The sequence below is a fragment of the Micromys minutus genome (assembly GCF_963924665.1).
Source record: "Micromys minutus genome assembly, chromosome: 7".
Classification (NCBI taxonomy): domain Eukaryota; kingdom Metazoa; phylum Chordata; class Mammalia; order Rodentia; family Muridae; genus Micromys; species Micromys minutus.
Window position 1 is genome coordinate 60,830,844 of NC_137976.1, and position 23,556 is coordinate 60,854,399.

The 23,556-nt window shown below is 35.5% G+C and overlaps 1 protein-coding gene across 7 annotated transcripts in view; it reads right to left on the reverse strand.

Moving 5' to 3' along the window:
* Window positions 1-23,556, reverse strand: part of DLG1 (discs large MAGUK scaffold protein 1) — a 194,378-nt gene that overhangs the window by 20,734 nt on the left and 150,088 nt on the right. For 3 of the 7 annotated variants that reach the window (XM_080919610.1, XM_080919612.1, XM_080919608.1), the window contains 5 exons: window positions 23,027-23,129; window positions 16,424-16,538; window positions 14,284-14,460; window positions 9,701-9,770; window positions 5,595-5,694 (listed from right to left, as the gene is read on the reverse strand). In XM_080919610.1, coding sequence (XP_080775736.1) covers window positions 5,595-5,694; window positions 9,701-9,770; window positions 14,284-14,460; window positions 16,424-16,538; window positions 23,027-23,129 — 565 coding nt within the window. Of the gene's footprint in view, window positions 1-4,889; window positions 4,924-5,594; window positions 5,695-9,700; window positions 9,771-14,283; window positions 14,461-16,423; window positions 16,539-23,026; window positions 23,130-23,556 lie in introns of all 7 variants that reach the window. The other 4 variants (XM_080919614.1, XM_080919611.1, XM_080919613.1 and 1 more) reach the window with 2 other exon arrangements.

Consider the following 23,556-nt stretch of genomic DNA (forward strand, 5'->3'; position numbering starts at 1 on the left):
CTCTGCCAAAATAAAAACAACAAAAACTTGAACGTAATTTATCAAAGAAAGTCAGATAGCTAGCACATCGATTAAATGATATTAAATTTACCTCTGACAAAACCAAACCAGACATGCCAAGGGAAGACAACGATACAAAGTATTGCAGTAGATCAATATGAAGCATATGGATAAAAACATTCTGGAAAATTATTTGCCAGAGCAGTGATCCCTAGATATCCAAGGAAAGTTGGTTCCAGGACTTCCAAGTACTAGATGCTGAAGATGTGAAACGTGTTGAATTTACATGTATTTCTTGCTCTCCTCCTTTCCTTCCTAGACAGAGCCTCATGCAGTCCAGGCTGCCTGTAACAGGCAGCTGAGAAGGGAGCCTCTAACACCCCAAAGGCTGGGACTGTAGGTAGGCACACAGCACCACAGTGGGCTCCCATATACTTTGATTGTTTTTTGATTCTATAATACCCAATATAGTACAAATAATGGCCATATTGTGTTGTTCAGAGAACGAGAAGGGAATTAAAGCCAACTCAGTATACCACTGGAGGCTGTAAAGTGAATAATGGTAAATAAAAATGTCACTGAAAGTCCAAGAATGCAGGAAATGCCATTACTTCACGTCTGTTCATTTATTGTAGTGCTCTGTATATGTGGCAAATTCAATTTTATGCTTTGCAATATCTAAACATTTCTCCCCCAAATATTTTCAATCTGCAGTTGGTTCAATTCATAGATATGGAAACCATGCATATGGAGAGCCAATTTTATAAAGCTCAACAAATAAATATGTATGACCTAAAAATTTCTCCCCTTTTTACATATTTCCCAAGAAGAAAGGCATATATCTGAGTATCAAAAGATATGCACAAGAATATTCAAAACATTATCTCAAAGTGCCAAGCACATTTTATTTGCATATCCGAAACGTGCAGCTTCATTTTTATTTTTTGTATTGTGAAGGTTGTCCATGTCATCTGTGTGTTGGCCAGGCTGATCTCTCTCAGGCTGGTGATGCTCTTGCCTCCTCCTTCTTCCCAGTGCATTATAGGCACGAGCCACCAAGCCTGGTTCTTAATATGATTTGCAAATGCCATATAGCACTATAAGGATAAATTGTATTTCACTAGGCATTTCCAAACTAAGACACTCCAGAATGGCTTCAATCCTTTTACTTTTAAAGAAGGATAAAATTTATCTCCATCTACAATTATACCTAGAGGATAATCTCCTTGAAATGGATTTAATGAGTCAAAAGAGAATTTCTTTTCTTTTTCTTTTTTTTAGAAAAGACACATTAATTTATAGTTGTAATCACAGTACGTTAAAAAGCTATTCTGCAGAATTTTTTCATCATGAATGTGTCTCCAGAAAAGCTCATTACTTTGTATATTCTGACTACTGGGGAAATAGTGTTTCCTGAGTGCAAGCATGCACGCACACACACACACGCACACTATGAGAACAGCTAGGGCTGCACGCATGTCTTCTCCCAAAGGTCTGTAATGGTACAATCAGAAGGCAGTAGACAAGTGAGAAGTTCAGCCTAGGGGCAGCTTTTTCCAGGCCTTTTCTGTACTTGCTGGCACTAAGAGGTGAGCATCTCACTGGACCACTCACTGTACAATGATGTGCTGCCTCACCACAAGCCTTCCAAACAACAGGCCAAGTGATCATGGATGGAACTGAGTCAAAATGAACATTTGTCTTATAAGCTGATTATCTTAGGTTTTCGTTTGTTTGTTTGTTTTGTTGTTGTTGTGAGTAACAGGAAGGCAGAATACTTGTATTTTCCCTTGTCCAGTTCTCTAGTGGACAGCCTGTCTCTTATTGATCATAAAAAAACTGTACTTGATGCAGATATATTCTTCCAGGTCTAGGGTACCTTGGATGCAAATTTAAGACCCCCATTGACCCTCTTAATTTAGGGAAAAAGTATTCTCCAAATCTCTCTTCCCCATCCTCTCCTCTTTCTCCTCTCCTTCCCACCTCTTCTATTTTAGATGCCTGGTAAGCACAATTATTTCACATGTAACCACATTTTACCTTTCTTTTCAAACATTTCCTTCGTGGTAGGGTATGCACGTTTATTCTCTTTATTCCCTCCAATGCTATACTGCCAATCCCAAGCAACTATTTGACATCTTATTTGTAACACAAGTAAAAGTAAGTGTAGATTTGGCATTTGAGTGCTTTGCACAACTCTGCTTACAGAAGCCTTTAAAACAAGAAATAAACAGATACAAGAAACCTATGTGGCTATCTGAGGAAGTTTTTGAGGTTCATAAAATTGGAAATTGTAAAAACAGAAAACGAATGTCTTTTCAAACTGTGTGTTATCACTTCCCTTATAAGCACCCTGTCTACTTCTTACTGAGTTCTATCACCTTCAGTCTTATTTTGAATAAGCTTATATACAAATGAAATCCTGATGTCCCCTTTTCCAGTATTTCCTCTATAATGACAAGCAGCCTGTGATGCTTTATGTATTTCTTTCTTTTTTTCTGATGTTTTGCTACATTTATTTTATTATTTTTTCTTTTTTTTAAAGGTTTGATACTCTGCATTAAGGTCTTACTATTTACAATGAGCAAAAAGTACATGTAAAACAGGGTGTAACCCGGAATTAGTCAATGTGTTCTTGGTGTGTAAAGATTTAGCATGACTTTTTTTTTTTGTTTGTTTTGTTTTGTTTTCTTTTTTTTCTTGAACTTCACACAGTCTGTGAGTTGTTTCTGGGACAGTCCGAGCCTCTGGGGTTAGCATCCCACTATCAGTGACTGCATATTATGTCTGTTCTTTTGTGACTGGGTTATCTCACTCAGGATGATATTCTCTAGATGCAGCCATTTTCTTAAGAATTTGGTTAAGTCATTGTTTCTGATGGCTGAGTAGTATTCCATTGTGTAAATGTACCACAATTTTTGTATCCATTCATCTACTGAAGGACATCTGGGTTCTTTCCAGCTTCTGGCTATTATAAATAGAGCTGCTATGAACATTGTGGTGCATATGTCATTGTTGTATATTAAAGTGTCTCTGGGGTATATGCCCAGAAGCGGAATAGCTGGATCTTCAGGTAGTACTATGTCCAATTTTCTGAGGAATCGCCAGACTGATTTCCAGAGTGGTTGTATCAGTTTACAACCCCACCAACAGTGGAGAAGTGTTCCTCTTTCTCCGCAACCTCGCCAGCATCTGCTGTCATCTGAGTTTTGGATCTTGGGCTTTATGTATTTCTTTTATGTGATAACCTCCTTTATACCCAGTTTTAGAATTCTACTGGTATTTTTCTGCTCCTTCAATATTTTCTGAATAAAACCTTGTCCTTTAGATTGCCAAGTTAACAAATTGATTCAATTCCTGTGAAACGAAGCAGGTACTCATAATTCAGTGAATTATAATATACTGTATAGAAAATGAAATCTTTCCCCAAGTGACACTGCCTGATAATCTGTTACTTTTCATAAATTTTCCCTAAGGAAGTTTCTGTTTCCAGTTAGAGACACAGGGCAAGGTATAACCATATGTAGCTGTAAATATGGGATCCATAATTATAGACAGCAGCATCAATGAGAGTCAAAAATTCTAAGTTGGTTCACACAACCTCAACCTCAAGACTGGTAATCTACGGGGATATTTTCCAGTTATTGAAGGTTTTCACTGATAATTTTCCCAAAGTGTAAAACATTAAAAAGCCGCTGCTAGGGATAGGAAATCCGTGGGTAATACCAATTGTATTTTTAAATTAAAAATTGTATACAATATTTTGATCATGTTTTCCCCTTGCTTCAAGTCCTCTCGAATCCTTTCCATTTCCCTACCCACCCAACTGAGAAAACCCAAACAAACATGAAAAAGAGCAGAGGATGTCCAGAGCAAGGCCTGCTCAGTGCAGGTACTTGATATCTTCGGTTTGATGGCAACCTACCCTGTTAAGATCAAAGTAAAAGTATCTACCTAAAAATTGTAATATTTATATTTAATAATATAATTCTTGGAAGGTTAACTACTTAATTACCAATAAAACTACAAGAAGTTTTCAAAATGCTTTATAATTCAAATGAAATAAACAATTTAACAAAAAGTTTAGCCTAAATGTTTATTTCTATGAATAGAGATCACCTAAAAACTTAGTAATATTTGATGACTTTTCATACTTAAGCATCTCACTCTGCCCTCGCACTCATAATGTCAGGGATGGGGTCATAGGCACCTGTCACCATGTTTGGTTCTCACTCAGTTATTTATTATATCCCATCTACATATCAGAATCTACTAATCTGTATAAGATGACTAATCAGTTAGTTCAAAGTTAAGAACAGCAAAAACAGGAACAACAAATCCAAATAAATCGCCTCTTGGCTAAGGGAGAAACACTTCATTAAAGAGTTCCCTATAATGCTGCTTACAAATCTGAAGAGGATATCCATTCCCCTAGACTGCTGCTTGATCTTGATATCTGCTGTATACTTTCACATGAAAGCAAGGGCTTCTTAACATAAAACTGTAGTGATTTAAACTTCCTTTAAAAAGGGAGACACAAAACCCCAAAGCTGTACATGTCTATATTCTATTAAGATGGGCAAGTGATATCGTTAAATTTTTTTTTTAAAAAGCCTATACTTAAAAATTGTCTAGCAAAAAGAACTACCAGAAAAATTATGAAATTAAAAACATAACTGAGTTTCTCAAGTGGCATATTAAAAAAGGAACATAAGAAAACAAAAATCGTATCATTGAAGATCCCAAGCTCGTTACAAACATGAAAAGCCTAAAAGCCATCTAAAGCACACACCTCCTCATGCCAAAAAGGCACTAACTGCGAACCTCAAAATGTCACTGAATAAGGTAGGAGGTTAAAAAAATAACTTGGCATTATTTTGATCACTTACTCAGGCCTTTTGATCCCATGTCGTCAGGGATCTCCTGTAGAGAGTAGTCCCCAGAGAGCAAGCAGTAAAAAGATAATCAAAGAAAATAGTTGTCAGTGATGCATAGAATTGGTGTTACAATTAGAGACAGTTCCAAGACCATTACAGGTACACACAGCTCACAAAGCATGGTTGTAGATCTTTGAATGTTTAGAATGAGCTATCAATTAAATGTTATCTACAAAAAGGATAAAAACTTGTGCTTAGAAGTTAATTAGAAAAGAAAGGCAAAATTTCAGGCCATTTTGATATTTTACAAGTACAATTTACATTATCTATATTTAATGATGAAACAAATGGAATGACTCCAGATGATCTAGGAGTAGAGACTGACGGTACTATACCTACAAATTAGGTACCTTCATTTTTATCCCTCAGAAATACTCTGTGAATGTGTAAATGTTAAGTTCTTTTTATATGAACCCTTACTTAAAGGAATTATATTTATTTTCATATGTTATAAATAGGTAAGATGCAGTTCAAGAATTCCTAGGTGCCAGAACAGTTAAGACTGGCATACAAATTAATTTGTGTGTATTAAATTTCCCTGGTGAGGAAAGTAAGTAACCTGTTGCAGCTCTTGCAACTGTCTCCACGGTAACAGCCGACTGCAGGGCAGTAGCCCTACGCTCTCTTGTCAGGTGACCAATGGACCCACATACTCACGGTCAGCATCACTTGTTTCCTGCTCACTCTGGTCCTTGCTCTTGTAGAAGGGGAATTTTCGGGAAAAGAGGTTCTTTTTACGCTTGTCATTGAATGACTGCTGAAGAAGAGAAGGAGGGCAAAACAAAGGGTGTCTGCTTCTGTGTGCATAAGGCCCAGCCTAGCAGCTATGGAAGCTGACTCCTGGGACCACAGACTGCATGCAGTTTACATGAATTTTATACTGTTCACATGAAAAATGAATTTCTAATTCTGTATAAGGTTCTATAATTCTATTATTTTGTAAATGGTATATTTAATATTTTGTAAATATTAAATTTTAAAGCACATTAAATTTTTTCTTAAATATAAGTGCTACTTGAGAAAAATGTTAAAAAGGGTTAATCAGATCACTATTACAGTATAAACCAAGCTAATATTTATTGGTATGGCTATGTATTTTTCTAGGAAATTTCCAAGGATAGTACTAGGTAGGTGATACCATGTTTTTTGAACTTTACATTGCTGCTCAATTATCTTTTATGTATTCAGTAGCAATCTTGATTTTACTTTGTCCTAATTATACACTTTTCCTTTATGCCTTTATTTGTGGCTACAATGAATTAATACAATAGCTAATATTAACACAGCAAACCTAATTATGAGGACATTCCTAATTAAAAGAATGGAAAGACATTTGTGTAGTCACTGACTGGAGCTCATGAGGCACAAAGGACAATGACATTTACTGCAGAGGAAGAACGCCTGACCAATTCTTCTGTTCCGGGCTTTCTTAGTGGAAATGACCTTATCTACCAGTCACATTAAAATCTGGAGTGGGGATATATGAAGAGTTTTTTGGAAGGCAGTGCTAGGGATGGCCCCAAAGATAGGAATTCTGTTTTGACTTTCAAGTTGAATTGTACTGGAAGATGGCTACCCCAGCCCTTTACCATCCACCATTTACTTCCCAGGGCTTCAGTTCCTGTTGGTCAGTCTGGTGCAGAAATAGAGCGGACTATTTCAGAAATGAACTGTTCCCAAGTTTTAAGCTGCATTTTTTTTAAACTTGATATGAACATTATGATGAAATCTGACGCTACACTGGCTCCAACCTACCCAGGAATATGAATTCTCTTTCTGCCCATCTACCTACTGACTCAGGAGTCACTGGGTAGCCATCTTTATTATCTGATTGACTGTCTTGGTATCAATGTGCCTATGTTAAACGTAAACATCACTTTATTTAATGCAGCAAAGCACAGAAGGCAATAATGGCTATTGTATTATATTGTTATAACCATTGTGTTATTGTTAATTTCATGTGCTAATTTGTAAATTACATGTCACAGACATGCATCTGTAAGAGAAACGAAGCACATATGGGTTTTATCCCATCCATGGCTTCAGGTGCCCACTACAGCCTTGACATGAACTTTACTCAGGTCAGTGGGCATGGCTGCATATCACTGGAGGCATGTGAGCACCAATCTGTGTTGTATGTCCTTGTTTATAAATCATGTGTTGGGAACACTTAGGGAATTATTATAAGTGCAGTTAGATGAATAAATTCTGGAGGAACTAGAAAAAAGAGAACTCTCCAGCAGAAGCTAACAGTGCTGTTTTTGAGGAGCAGGACTGCAAAGTCTGGCTGGCAGCTATTTTATAAGCTGTCAAGTACATCATGTGATTAAAAATACTTGCTTGAGTCTAAATTTTAGAAAGGAAAAAAATTTAAGTTTTAGCAGGGAAAAAAAGGTAATTTCTTTTTTGCACGAGAATGAATCGCTGGCTTAAGCTTATGGTTTTTGATAAAATTGATTGTTTTTTGAAAAAAGGTTATTTACCCTGTTTACTGCATGTATAGTGGTCAGAGTCAGTTTCCTAGCATATAACCAAAGAAACATGTAGTTTAAAATGTTTTGATTTTTGTTATCTTTCCAGTTAGCCAAAATGAGATAGATATCTCAAGGACACTGTAATACAGGATAGAAAGATGTGTTAGTTAGGAAATGTATTAATTATGATAATTTAATATTACCTGGTGAAGAGCTTATTAAAAGTGCAAATATAAGTAGCATAAGCAGACAATTAAAAAAGTGCATGGAAAACACAAAACTGAAGAAATATGAAGAAAAACCTTCAGTTTTTCTGTATTTTCTATAAAAATTATCATCTTTAATTTCTAATATCATTAATGTCATGTTGTAAGAGTGCAATAAACACAAAAATTATATAATGCCACAAATTCATGATAGACATATTAGACATATAGATATATAATCTCCAAATGTAGCATTTCAAAAATAGCCAAATGAGTGCTAAACATGTTAATGAGAAACTGAAATGTTAAAGGTCAGTATTAAAAAAAAGTTTGCAGATCGTCATGTAAGGAAAGGGAAGGAGAAAGGTAAAATATTATGGAAACAAATGCAGTCCTGCATCAATGGCAAGCGTATTTTTACCCCACTCAGTACCATGCATACTTCCCGGTGCTGTGTTAGAACACAGTGACTGTGCACAAAGTCGGTTACAGTCAACAAAGACTAAGACTTAAATGCTGTTAATCAAGTTAACTTCTCACAGAATGAAAGGAAAGTTAAAACATGCATCCTCTTTTATAATTCATTGACAGTTTACTGTACTGACTTTTTAAATACACATATAAAACAAGTACAGAAAACAGTTATTTAATATCCTGAGTATTTACTTGTGATTTTTCTTCCAATAAAAATTTCTAACCTAAATATTACTTCAGGTTATAAGATGTAATTACGATTTTGAATTTTATAGAAATTTGTCACTTTCAACAATTGAATTACATAAAATCCATCCAGTTTAAAGTATTAAAGCTCTAGGCTCTGAGTGCTCGGTGCCATCTGCTGTCCAGTGACGGTAGTGTACAGGAAGTAACTTGCTGTGAATGTGTTCATTTCAAGAACAATGAAAAGCTTATAAAATTGCTTCAGATAAAACAAACCGAAAGAAATAAACAGAATGAAAAGCATTTCAATACAGTGTGTGTAGAAGCTGTTTCTTCAGCTCACTTAAAACAGCTCCCCGCAGGAGGCTGTGCACAGGGCAGAGCTGAAACCTGTGCTCTCTCTCAAATATCAGCACGGCTTATTTCCACACATCCAAACAGATTTAAACTAAACAAAAAATAAACATCTAAATATTTAAGAAATTTGATACATTTCTCCACCATCTATACAACTTCTTTTGACTTTCTTTATTCTCTGATTATAGCTTCATGTTGATCTTGAACATCAAAAATTGGATTCTAGTAAGAAATTTATTACGGGATGAAGGGTATACAGAACAAAGATCTCTCTCCATGGCTTCACCTTTAACAACTTGTAAACTTACATATGACTTAAATTACAAACAAAACACCCCACCCATCTACCCTCTGACGACAGTGTCTTACTATGGAGCCTTTGCTAACCGAAGACTCCCTATGCAGTGCAGGCCGGCCCCAAGCTCACAAAAATCTGTCTGGGGGCTGGAGAGATGGCTGATCTTGAGAGCACTGACTGATCTTCCAGAGGTCCTGAGTTTAATTCCACATGGTGGCTCACAAGCATATGAAATGAGATCTAATGCCCTCTTCTGGTGTGTCTGAAGACAGTGACAGTGTATTCATATAAATAAAAATAAATCTAAAAAAGAAAAAAAAAAAAAAAACCTCGTGTCTGCCTCTGCCTCCAACTGCCCTGTGCCACCATGCCCAGCAGGTAATAATATTTAACGGAAGTAAATATAGTATAGAAATATCATTAAACTAGCTGTTTCATAATACGTGCAATTACAAGCATGCCTCTTGCCTGTCTGCTTCTCTATGTCTTGGGATTGTAAGTGTGCATCATTAACTCAACTAACAAAGTCAAGTTAAACCACTGAAAGCTAAATTCATACCATTTATAAAAATAATACTGATCAAAAGTTACTAAGAATCTATCAAATGACATAATCTGAAAAGGTCTGCAGAACTTTATGAGTGATGACTACTCTTCTAATCTGTGGCAAACACTGTTCATAATAAACTCTGATATGATAAGTCTTCTCATTTTAACAATAGAGCCTAAATAAAAGTTAAGGAAATGTAAGAGATTTCGTATACTCACCCCTTTATCTCCTCTTGTTTTAGAATTGAATTTGACAGTTTTTAATCGAGCTCGCTCTTTCTTCTCAACTCTGTCAAAGTACAGAAGGTTATTGTCTTTGTTACTGGAGAATAAGTCTTATATATATTAGTCATATTTTCTAGCACTGAGTCCTGATTTCTAGAATTTTTTCTTCTGTTTTTAATTTGGAGTTTTACTGTATGTCTAAGACTGACGTGAAAACCTTGATTCAAAAATCTTAGCCTTCTGAGTAGCTGGATTTCTTAGGTCTACATTACAAATCCTGGTTATAGTATTTTTCTCTTAAAGATTTTTGTGCATACATGTATATGTGGAAGTTAAAGGTCAATGTTGTGTCTTCCTTACTTGCTCCCTACCATTAAAAATACATTTGTATGTATGTATGTATGTATGTATGTATGTATGTATGTATGTATGTATGTATGTATGCATTCATGTCTTGTGTAAGAATGAACAAATGTGTTGGTTCCAAGGAAGGATAGAAGAGCTGGATCCTCTGGAGCTAAAGTCACAAGCATACATGACTTAGATGTTGGGAACCAAACCTAGGTCCTCTGCAAGAGGCAATACATACTCTTAACTATTGAGCCATTTCTTCAGCTCCCATACTACTTTTTTTGAGGCAGGGTGTCCCACTCAATCTACAGTTTACCAATTTGGATAAGCACACTCCAGAGATCTTCTTGTCTGTGCTTCCCCAGTGTTGGAATTTCTGTTATGTCCTGTCCTGAAACCTGACATTTATATGGGTGTGTCACTTGTGTGACACTTTACAGACCAAGCCATCTCACCAGTCCTTAGTAAGTCTAATCTAATCAAGAGCCTTGCTTGACACCATATACTCTAAATTCTGTAAACTTGCAGATAAATGATATGCCACTTTACTGTGAAGTAAAAAAACCTCTTAAGACGATCCAAACCACAGAATACAAGTATATATATGCACTCAGTTCCATAATTATACTAAAAACAGTCAGATATCATTTCTGACTTTAGTCAGTTTCTAGAATTCCTTCCTTCTTTTCCTTTTGAAAATACTAGCTTAGCAAAGAACATATATTTTATCATATATGATAGAAATAAAGCTGGAGGAAGAAAGTAAATGTAGCAAAACTCAACAATTAAGATGTATATTGTATCATCTTGAAAAAATTTGTACTGTTCTGTAGCTTTCAAACATAAAAAACTATGTGGAAAAAAATTAAGTTTAATTCCAACAATCTATGTGTATAAAGATATATAATAGTCTACAAGTCAGAGTTGAAAAGTATTTTGAAAGGGAGAACAACAGGTAACCTTCCTTATGTCTTTGAGGGTGAAAAGTAACTTTGGAAACAGGCTGACAAATGCCAGGACTTTAAAAAAAACATTGAATTTGCAATCTTCTTTATCTATACTGAGCATGGAGGCTCATGCCCATAATTCCTATATGCAATAAGCCAAGGCAGGAGGATCATTGTGAGTTTGAGGTCAGTCAGTGTGATAGAGTGAGTTCTAGCTAGGTTAAGCTATAGCCCTGTTTTTCAAACAAAGAAACAATAAAAGGGTCACCTATTCAAATATGATAATTAAAAAACCCAAAACTCTAGATATAGTGACATCAATCTGAATCATACAAATTTGGTTTCACATAAATCAAACTTTTTATAAATCTTTAATTTTCAGCTTTTAAGTAGGATAGCATACTGCAGGAAAATCTAGCAGAATAGCCTATGAAAACTATCTAGCTAATGTTTAACTGTGGGTACAACAGAATCTTAACATGCATAGATTAAATGCCTATGTTCTTTACTACTCCAGAAGAAAACTTGAGAGTCTATGGCACGAGTAATTTGTAAACTTATTGCAAAACTTACTGAGGGAACCCCTAAACTAGAATTAATTAAATAAACATTTACCATTCAAAAATGGACTTTTCTAATCATTTTTTAAGTAAATAAACAGTATTTGTAAATGCTATTTCTGAAATAAAATCAAGAAGTGTGAGAATTGTAACCCTTAATGGTATTAGATTTCTAGATAAAAGACAGTTTTACTTAAGAAAATCTAAGTTTTAAAAATATTAAAGAAAAAAATAAAGGTGCCTGCAACTCCCCGAAGCTGGCAGTTATGAACTGTGTCCATAGCTGACCAGGGCACTGTGGAAGGATGCCATGCCTTTCTTTAGTGTGCAGAAAAGGGTGGGCATTAGCCTAGATTGGCACCTGATGATTTCTCTCAGCACCATGCTTTTGAGAAACAGAATATGCATGCGGAATTGGTGCTATCTGGGCTCAAAAGAGTGCAGTGTAAATATGAAGAGAGTGTGTGTGTGTGTTTGTGTGTATGGGTGACATCAAGTGGCAGTGGGATAGTGGGGGGGAGCCTCCGTACCACATACCCACACCTTTTGGCCAAGGGGAAACCCAGGCCCCGAGCAGAACAGCTGAAGGCTGTACTTTAGGCTCCTTGTTTTCCATGGGAAAGACTGTCTAATAAAAGCTTCTTCATCTAAGTGCATATAAACAAAAACTACTCAATCTTACATAAAAAAAATAAAATGGCAAATGTGTTGTCTTCCTGCTGTATTTTATGGTGGAAACATAATATTCTATACTACTATTTATGAACCAGCGGCTGATAGACACTTCAAGATGCATCCTGTGTTTGTTCTTTCTATCCAAGTCAGCATCCTTCTCACTGGTTGAGGGGGACATGTAACGCCTTTATAGGGTATAAGGCTTTAGAGGACAATTTTTAGGAGCTGCAACTTTGATATTTAGGATGTAAGGTTTCTACTGAATCAAGAAAGCAGCCAGGAATTTCTAAATCAAAGCATACTATAGTCTAATATAGGAAAGAAGAATGCCAAAGGCTGCACTCCTAAAATAAGATTTTCTACCAATCCTATCAATACAACAGATGAATCTAGCTAAGTATATAGTTCTAACTAACAACAGTTATAACTCTCCAATCAGTAATTACAAATCTTGGCAACACTTTGATATGGTTCTTAAGTTTAAGGTGTAGTTCAGTGATAGAATGATGGTTGTGTAGCATGCACAAAGTCCTGGGAGATCAATTCTTAATATTGCAAATAAAGTATTTCTATCTGTTTGTGCTATATGTGACAGATATGATATGGGTTATTTTTCAATTAGAAGTATAAATCTAACTCATCAATAAACTTGATGCTGAATGAAGTCACCAGTTATAGTAAGCATGGGTACCACATTTGCTGGCCATCTTGACATAATCTAGTAATTGAAATAAAAAGACAAGAAGCATACTACAAGATTTCCCTTTCTTCCCCTCCTCCTTTTATAAAAAAAGTTATTTTTATTTTTTATTTTTGCAGCCTTAGAGATTGAACCCAGACCTCATACAAACTGGGTAATAAAACGTGGTCCTCTAGAAGAATAACCATTGCCTCTCCAGTCCCTTCAAAGATTAATTTGGTGACGGTGTATTTTCTAGTTATATCATTGGTTACTTTTCTGTTTGTTTGAGACAGAGTCTCAGTATGTAGCCTAGACTGGCCTGGGACTCACATAGTAGGTATGCTACCTCACTAGAACCTCCACTGGTTACATTTAAATGTGACAGAATTAAATAGTAATAAATCACACCATGAAAAACAAAGCACAGAATCACTATTCAAGAAAAGATACTAATTTGTTTATTCTGCTTTCTTAACTTTTTAATTCATTAACTGTGGGGCTCCAAGACTTTTAAGATTGTGTATATTTAAGTATAGTAATGCATACCTGCAATCTTGGTACTTGACAGGCTCAGACAGAAAGGTTTTGAGAATTCAAAGTCAGTCTGTGATACATAGCAACACTATGTCTCAACAAACAAGGCTGAGGAGATGGCTCAGAGTAAGATGTTTAATGGCCAACTCAAATCCTTAGAATCAAGAAAAGGTACTGTATGCCTGCAATCCCTTTAGTGCTCCTAAGGTGATGTGGAGATAGGAGGCCTCTGAAAGCTCACAGGACTAGCTAGCCTGATCTAAGTAGTGGTCAACAAGATCCTGCTTAAGACAATGCGGAAGACAAGGACTGACACACCTAAGGTTGCCCTGACTGTCTACACACAAACATACACACTCACCCTTCTCTATGATTTGATTTGTTACACATATTTTGATATACACAGGTAAAACAATTGCTATATATCATGCTAAATAATTTAACACACCTCAATAATCTTTCACACAATTACTTTTAAAATATTTTTTTGATGCCAAAAAACTTAGGCTCTACTTTCTTGGCAAATTTCAAGCACACACTTCAGTCTTGTTACTACCTATCACAGTTTCATTCTCGAATTTATTCTTTTATATTTGAAACTACCTTCACTCCTGACCAACATCCGCCCATTCCTCTTCCACCCAGCCTCTTGTAACCTCTAGTAACCTCCAGAATACTTTTACATTTCACATAAACGAAATACAGCACTTGACTGTATCTGGCTACCTTCACTCAGCACAATGTCTCTACATAGCACAGTAAAAGAACTGTTAAGTAAACAACTGTTGATGAATGCCATACTTTGAAGTAGTAAGAAAAACCATTTACCTGCGTTTACTAGGAATTACTCCGACTTCTTCGCTCTCACCATCTGGGGTAACCTGTCTGGCTTGCCACCATTCGTCGTCAGAAGCATTGATTACATGGAGTATGTCTCCAAATTTGAAGTTTAATCCTTGACTGGGAAGGCCACTGTCTTTAGTCTTGTCATAATCAAAAAGGGCTCTAGACTCAAGAAAAGAAGTTCATAACAAATTGTTATTGTGATATTAATCAATTAAAAAAATTCATGGGATCCCAGAAGTATATATAATTTTCACAGACAAATTATTAGTATAGGATAAAAAAGTTAGGTTTGATTTTACAGTATATGTAAGTTAGTAACAACAACAACAAAAAAAATTACAGAAATCACTCGGTAATGGAAACAGTCTACGTATATTATTTATTACGTTAGTGCTTTAGGATAGACTGCATGCTCAATTATTTACTTGATATTGGAAAGTGCTGTATTGTATGTATGTATGTATGTATGTATGTATGTATGTATGTATGTGTGTGTGTATATGTATGTATGTATGTATGTATGTATGTATGTATGTGTGTGTGTATATGTATGTATGTATGTATGTATGTATGTATGTATGTATGTATGTATGTGTGTGTGTATATGTATGTATGTATGTATGTATGTATGTATGTATGTATGTATATGAGTTGGTAGGGCCCAAAACTCTGTCTTCTGCTTCAGCCTCCTCTGTGCTGGGATGTCTGGCTTCTTTGCCTTAATGCTTTCTTACTGTGTCATCTAGGAAATGAAACTGACAGTGATTCTCTTACTGTTCCTCCTGGACAGTGACACAAAGGGCTTTAGAGTGGTGGTCTCAGTGCTGGACCCCGCACTTCCTGGGTGTGCTGCACTTTGCTTTAGTCTGACAGTTTATTTGGCTTCCTTTTGCTTTCTCTTTCCTATTATTAGATGGGGCTAATAATGATATATCGCAGAGATGTTCTAAGGACTCCATCAGATTTAGTAACGTGTTTAAGAGAAATTTTAAAAATCTCTGGGTACACTGGGTTACATCTGTACTTTTAGCTCTCAAGGAGGACTGCTTGAATCTAGTGGTTCTGAGTGAGCTTTGCTAATATAATGACACTACATCTCACCATAAAGAATAAAATAAAAATGACACCCCAAACTTCATTAAATATAATAAACTATATTAGATCTGTAAATGAGAAATTATATAGCTGTTCTACAAAAATAAAACACAAACATTATCTACTTTGATTAGATATTTAGAAAAAAAAAAAACACTCTAATCCATAGATCAACTAGCTAGATATGCAAGTATATAAGTTGGTATCAGTATAGTGATCACTCTGCCAGCGAATTACTTCTTCCATTCATTTGCAAATGTAGAATTAACATTAATTTAAAAGTCATTATCAGTGAAAATTATTTTTAAAAGATATTGTATTAATTTATAGCAGTAAAATGTAAAGTTTAAAAAAATTTGTTAAAAAGGAATTAGCTAATTAACATACAATATTTAAACTTAATTCTTAAGTCCAAATAAACTCTCTTAAAGTCCAAGAGAAGGCTGGACTCAAGTGCACTTGCCTGGCATACACAAGGCCTTGAGTTTGATTCTTAGTACCAGGGGTGGGGTGGGTGGGGGTTGGGGAATATTGTGATCCCAAGCACTTTCAGCAAACAAACCAAGAGAACCTAAAAGAACTGTGGCAATCAGACTGAAATGCTAAACAGTTATTCTCTTATCTTAATCTGAAAACTGAAAATTAAGGTAAAATCTTTTCATGTTTCTCAACACTTTAGTCTTTTATAGTATGACTTTTTTGTTATTTTATGTGTAGGAGTACATACATGGAAATAAAATCTAACTAAGCTCAGATAGTCAGTAACAAAACATCAACCTAAATTTTTTGTAGCCCAATTTATTTTGTCTTTTTTATACCACTATTAATTCAAAAGGGAACAATTTACATTAAGTTAAAATATTCCAACTCTTGAGAGTATGCTAGAAAAATCACTCATGAAAATGTTCTTATTGGTTTGCACTGAATTTTGTTAATAGCAAATCCAAGTCAGTCACAGTAAACAAACAAGCAATCGGAATGTGCTGACAAGACAGTTAAGTGATGTCCCATTCCAAGAGACACCTACCTGACATAGAGGGACCGCTTCTGGCTAGTGCGAAGAGACCCTGACCCCGAGCTAATGCTGCTGTTCATCATCTGCTCCCGCAAGTCATGTATTTTAGCTTCAAAACGACTGTATTCTGATGGGGGAAAATAAACCAAATATTTCTAAAAGCGAGTTTTTAAAAGATAAAATGTAAACTATATAAATTGTCTTAAGATTGACCAAGTAGGCTAGAAGTTTAAGACAGTAATAAGCGTCTAACTAGTATAAATTAGAACTGGTTGGTAGAGGATGTCTTTATTCAAATCACATTTAGTATAACTCTATGAGTCAAATAACACTAGTAATTTTATATTATATTTTCATTTGGATGTAAAATTTGAAATAGGAATTATTCCAGTTTTCAATTACAAATGAAATTTACAGTAATTATTGTTAGTTGCTTTGATGGATGAAATTTTCTCCTTAAGAAAAACCAGCTAATCATGTTTTCAAATGTAGAACTTAAGTAGAGTTAATAACAAAGAAAAACAAATCCAAACCAGACAATAGGAATAAATAACTATTTTGTAATTTTTAAACTGCTGAAATGACAAAAAAGGCAATCAGAAGTAACATTCATAAAATAAAAAAAAATTTTTTTGACAATGGCTATTTTAAACCATATCATAATGTTTAAAGACTACTAAATCCCCTGGAACTGTGAACCTGGCCAAAAGCTGTGACTCACAATAGTATCTTTTTTTTTTTGATGATGCAAAGTATTTTCTACTTTTCCCCCTGATGTGTCTGTACAGACTGAGGCTATAATACCCCCATGGAACTACCTAAACTTTCATCTGTCTTCTTATTAAGTCTGATACTGTTATTGTCTTTGAACACTTGATGAGGGGTGCCTGATGGGTTATCTCCTCCTTTCAAGTGAGTTTTTAAATATGTATACATCTCTTAATTCTTTAAAAAAAAAAAAAAAAAAAAAAGCCTAGTTATTTACTGTGTGTTGAGGGAGGGTGTACATAAACCCTGTGTGGACCCAAGTTGTCCAAAGACAACTTGAGGACATTGGCTCTCTTTCTCTACTGTGTGAATTAGGGACTGAACCCAGATCATCAGGCTTGGTCAGTGCCTTTACTTGCTGAGTCATTTCACTTGCCCATTAAGCTTTTAATTAGTCATTTAACTAACATCAGTAAGAACTTCTAATTTATTTAGTATGTTATATTTAGTATTATACCAGTAATTTGAAGCAGAAATTGTTAATTTGTATCTTTCTCCATATTTTTTTGGGTTATGTTTCTATCACTGTTTGAGTATTTTACTTTTTGGCATTGAGTATCAGAAAATAACAGTATTTTTCTTGCCTGAATCTGGAAGCCAGCCATTTGTTCAAAAAGCCTGAGTTTTGAAAGAGGAATAGATCTAGATAAGAAGGCAAGTTCTGAGGACTATGCATGGTCATTACTATTGGAACGTGACTATGGTATCAGGGGTAAGGCGTATCAGATATTTATATATGCACATAGAATGTTTATATCTATAACTGAATCTATTTCCACTGATACTCAAAGTTCATACTAAATTTTCTAATTACAGATATTACAGAATATATACTTAGCTTTATTTCCTCTTTATATTTAACTCATAAAAAATATGGGTAATACCAGCTTAACATGCATGTTCACTTTATGTTTTTAGACACAAGCAAGTGTCTACTCTCATCAGTATCTACTACTTTCCTGAATGTGCAAACTAGGACATAACCTCACAGGAAGCCCTTCTCATGGACTAAGTCCAGTGGACACTACGGCATCCTCAGCCTGCAGCCCGGAAGTGGCTCTTGCTCTGTTCTTTCCAATCACCATGGAACTTAAGTGATCAAGCTATGGAAGAGAAAGATCTCTAGCTTCAATTCAAAAACATTTCCCCAGTTTCCTTACTTCCCTCAGGAAATACTGGTCCTAGTTAAATATAGCGCTGTTATTTTAGTACATTTCTGATTCTATGAAGTCACTGTTTCTTTGTCATTCTTTGCATATCCCAACACGGTTGTGTAAATACTAGTGTAACAGCAGTTGTGACTCATTCCAAGTGTGTTTTCTGGCATGTACTTGTTTGTGAAGAAATTATTCTGATTCTTATTTTCAGCATTCAAGCAGGTTTCTATGTAATATAGTCTTGATCTGTTCCTTTTTATCTAGAATTTAAGTTTCTAGAAACTTTTTATTTTATTTTTTTTTAAAGATAGGGTTTCATGTAGCCTGGGTTGCCCTGGAAGGAGATAGATAGACAGACAGACAGACAGACAGACAGATAGAAACGCTTAGTTTTCCCTAAAATTTTGGGTAGGCTTTGTAAATGGCTTCACCCTTCCTCTTTTTGTTTCTGCCAAGTATTCAAAGATATGACCTAATATGCTGAGATTCTCCTACTTTATTATGTATTTACCCTATTAATTCAGGCTTCTTATGTCCTTTGGTCAGATTGCACCAATCCTATTCAATTTCTCCCCAGTAGTTCTTTCCAAGTGTGAGGGTTTTGAAGAGAAAGTGTCTTACAGTTGGCGGTCACAGCCCAAAGCCTGCAAACCTACTGTACTCAGTGTGCAGACTGCACAAAACCTCACACTATCACACCTCACCCTACTTTATGGTCTATTACTCACCCTGCGCCTTTCTTGTTGCTTTGCCCTGAGCTGTGGGTGATATCACAGGGGTTGGTAGCTCTATAGCTTGCTTACATCAGTTTTTATTTGGGGATTTATGAAGAGTTCCACCTCGTTTTGTTGTAGATTGTTAATAAATTTTAGTTTCGCTTGTTCTAATAATTTTGTAAGAAGTGCAGAGAAATTATGGGACATGTAGCATTAAATCTTCCACTTCATTTTGCATTTTCTCGTAGTACCACTGATCTCTATGCTTTGTTTTTGAAATTACTGTACTGATAGCTGTTGTAAGCACACAGGGTATACTTGTGCCATGACATCTGTGTGAAGGTCAGAGGCTAACTTTCGGGCCAGATCTTCTTCAACTGTGGGTTCTGGATTAAATTTGTAATTTGTGGGCTGCAGAGATGGCTCAGGGGTAAAGAGCACTGACTGCTCTTCCAGGGGTCCTGAGTTCAATTCCCAGCAACCACATTGTGGCTCATAACCATCTGTAATGGGATCCAATTCCCTCTTCTGGTGTGTCTGAAGAAAGCCACAGTATATGCACATACATAAAATAAATAAATCTTAAAAACAGGGGACTTTAAAAAAATTTGCAACTTGCACAATGAGTGCTTGATGTCACTGAGCCACCTCACCTGGGCTTCGTTTTTCCCTGTGTTACTTATTTGGTTTTGAAATACAGACTCACTATGTAGCTTAGGCTGACCTCAAACTTGCTTCTTGTTCCAATGCTCCAGGTAGGCACTATCACCCCAGCTCCAACTGTCCTATGCTTTTATGATTTTTAGCAATGTGGATTACTTCTGTTTTAAAAATATTTTAGCATTGCATATTTTATATATATATATATATATATATATATATATATATATATATATATATATATATATATATATATATATATATTTTACTCTCTATGTGGAGGACAGCTTTAAGCTCCTGATTCATGCCTCTATCCTCACAGTTCTGGGACTACAGGGATATACAACTAAACCCGGCCTATTTTTACTTTTAGCAAAAGCCTATCTTTAACAATTAGTTGGCAAAATCCCCTAAAACAGACATTGCTCTTGAAAGAAAGTGGCTCACTAGCTCTTAAGTTACTATCTTTTCATGATGGTTTGATAACTCTTCGGCTCTAACAGCTCCATAACATTTAACAATATGTTTATTGCATTTCATGTAGGTATACTGTTTGTTTTCACTTTGCGGGGCTGATTATGAGAAGCCTTGGGCAATTTTAAACATTTTAGAAAATTTAAAATTTTATGTAAAAAAAAGCACATCCCATTTTACAGTGAGGTAGAGCACTTTCTTGATAAGTAGCCAACAGTCTCAGATATTACTAAACATGTACAATTAGGGCACTTATGGTGATTACTGATAAGTTCTTAAAGTTCTCTTTCCTTTAGTTTCAGTCAGTTCACACCTGTCATCCTCTTTCCACCTTTTAACCATTCTGCACATATTTTCTGATTTTCTCTGGGGAGACTGTGACTCCCTTTTTGGTGTGTGCTCCCTTCTCCTAGAAATCCTTCACACTCTTAGCAGAGCTGCTACTGGGAAAGAATAGGCTATCTGAAACTGTTGGACTAAATCACTTTATTTCATATAACATAATTTATTTTAAATAACTAGAATAGAATGTACATGCTTTTGAGAAGAATAATGTTTAATACGACCCCACCCTCCACTCACACTTTAGGACCCACAAGTTTAATATTCAGGAAATTTTGGAAAAGACTAAACATATATAAGATAAAACCACTCTGGAATGGGAAACATAAACTAAATACTACTTGAATAATCAATCAAAAAAGAATTCTCTTTTATTAAAAAGTTTTTAAAATTGAGTCTAGATTAGTACTATCTCTCAGTATTCTTGAGAATAGTATTTCACCAGGCTGCCCCTCTTAAATAAAAGGATCAATCTGAAAGATGATATTAACAGATACTTATAAATCACAAAAAAAGGGATAAAACCCAAAATAAGATTAAGCATAAGCACCAAAGAATGAGGAAAGAGGGGATTCCTGGGGAGACTCAGTGATGACAGAGAAAGGCTGAGTGGCCAGTGCACCAGGGTGTGCGCCAGGCTTAGGTAAGTCAATGGCCATAAAAACTCAAACTGCATGTGCTAAGTTCCATCACAGCAATCCTTTGAGTTAGCACAGAGTTCTTATGAATATATCAAATTGAAATCCCAAACATGTATTTATTTTCTAAAGAATCTTAAATAAAAGAATTAAGGTCTGATTTCCTCCTCTTTTCCCTCCCTCCAGCCCTCCCATGTGCTCCTCTTACTATCCATAATTGATGGCTTCCTTTCGTTATTACTGTCGCACACACAGTACATAAATACAGTGATACAACCTGCTACTTATGTATGTGTTGCACAGACAAATTTGTTTTCCTTTGAAAACACTGCCATTCTTGGTGGTTCTCAGAGAGTTCGATGGTAGCCTGGTCTACAAAGCAAGTCCAGGACAGCCAGGGAGGGATCTGTTACACAGAGACCCTGTCTTGAAAAGCCAAAACAAAAAAACCAAAACAAACACAAACAAACACAAACAACCCCCAAAGCATTGCCACTCTAATATTTTAGCTTTTCTCTGTGTTTTACTCTCCTACTGTATCCACTGAACTGTACTATCTGGGTTTGCTAGCTTACCTTAATCTCCAACTCTACTCTTACATTTTTACTTTGTGGTTTTCTGTCAAAGCCAACTGTTAAGGAAGCTGAGGTTGAACTTCATGTCATATGCCATCTGTTGCCAAACTTTGCTGCTACTCTTTGCTCTTTAATTGTCTTCATATGGATAATATGAATACCCAGGCTAGATCCTTTTAAATTACTTAGTACTGAGTTGAATTTTGCTGGACCAAGAAAATTAAAGTAAATAAAATAGCTGGTAATTGTTTCTTTTCAATGCTAACTTACGGACTATTTCACTTAATGTCTAAATCATAAAGCACTTCATTCCTCTCCTTGGCTCCTCAGTTTTTCCTTCCTCATGTTGTTTATGAACACCAGTGAGCACATTTCTATGTATTCTTCTGGGTTTTCAAATACACCAACCCCACTGAGGCCTTACTGCTGACTGGTAATGCCCACACATACTCACTATGGAATTACCTCCAATTTCCATGATCACATTCGTCCCCTAGGAATCTAGTCAAACTATGTCATGATGCTTTACTGTCGAGAGACAATAAACCACAAACTTTATTCTTCTATTTCTAAATAACAGCAAAGACTACTAAAAAGTATAAATTTGGTATTAATAAGTATAATTTAAAAGAAAGGATTCTGAGTAACTTCATTTTCTTTGGAAGCATAACTATTTTTACTTACGGTTTTATTACTCTTTTAAATCAGTAAGTTGTTGGTAAAAGGGACTGTGGTAAATTGGAAGTCAGATAAAAAGAAACTTTAAAAATAATTCAAATAATGGCACAATCTCAACAATTGGCAGAGGAAGTGTGTTCATCCTAATGAAAAACGCTTCTGACCTGGAAAATAAAACTCTTTCAGACTGGACAAACACTAGATTGACAAATGAAAGGAATACATAAAACAAGCTAAAATGAGCAAGGAGACATTACTAGGAGCTGGAAATGTAGCTCAGATGGCAGAGCACTTCCTAGTGTGAATAAGAAATTGTGACTTGAGCCCCAGCACAGCATGAAAACAGGCATGGTGGCATTCAACTGTAATTCCAGCATCTGGGTGGTAGAGGCAGGGGAATCAGTTCAAAATTATCCTTGGAGCACACTGAGTTCAAAGACAACCAAGACTACATGAAAGCTTGTTGTAGAGGAAAAATAAAAAAAGTAAAAAAAAAAAAAAAAAAAAAAAAAAAAAAAAAAAAGTCACTATCAAAAAGGAAGAATTTAAGAACATTTAAAAAAATAACTAAAATGTGCAATAGTAACAGGCAACAAAAATGTATTACCTTCAGGTCGATACTGCGCAACGATAGTGACAGCTTGGCCTGCATTTTTTAATGCAGCAGCTGCTTGTTCATGACTTGCAGCTCTGAGGTCAACACTGTTTACCTGTAAATAAAATTCAAATTCTAATTTAAGAATATATAACCTTTGACTAGACATCAGCACGGCTGATTAATGTATCATTCAGTAAAATAATACATGATTATTTCAAATAATCTGATTCACTAAAAGCACTTTGTTTAGTGGTAAGAGAAGAAAGTCAAGCATTTCCTCAGATGAATGTCAGAAGGCGGGCGGGCTACCCACGTAATAACAAGTCATTATTTTGCATAATTCATTTTGTTAGTAACTCAAGCAATGGGAAGGAAACGGATTTCTATTTTTGTAGCAGTTTTAACCCTCCAGTTCAACTCAGTTTCATTTCTTTCTTCCTTTCAGAGTAAGACTTCCATTCTTTTGGCTGTAACAGGAAAGCAATTGCTTAAGCATAGTTCAGATTTCAAGGATCAATTTAAACAACAATAAATGTAAA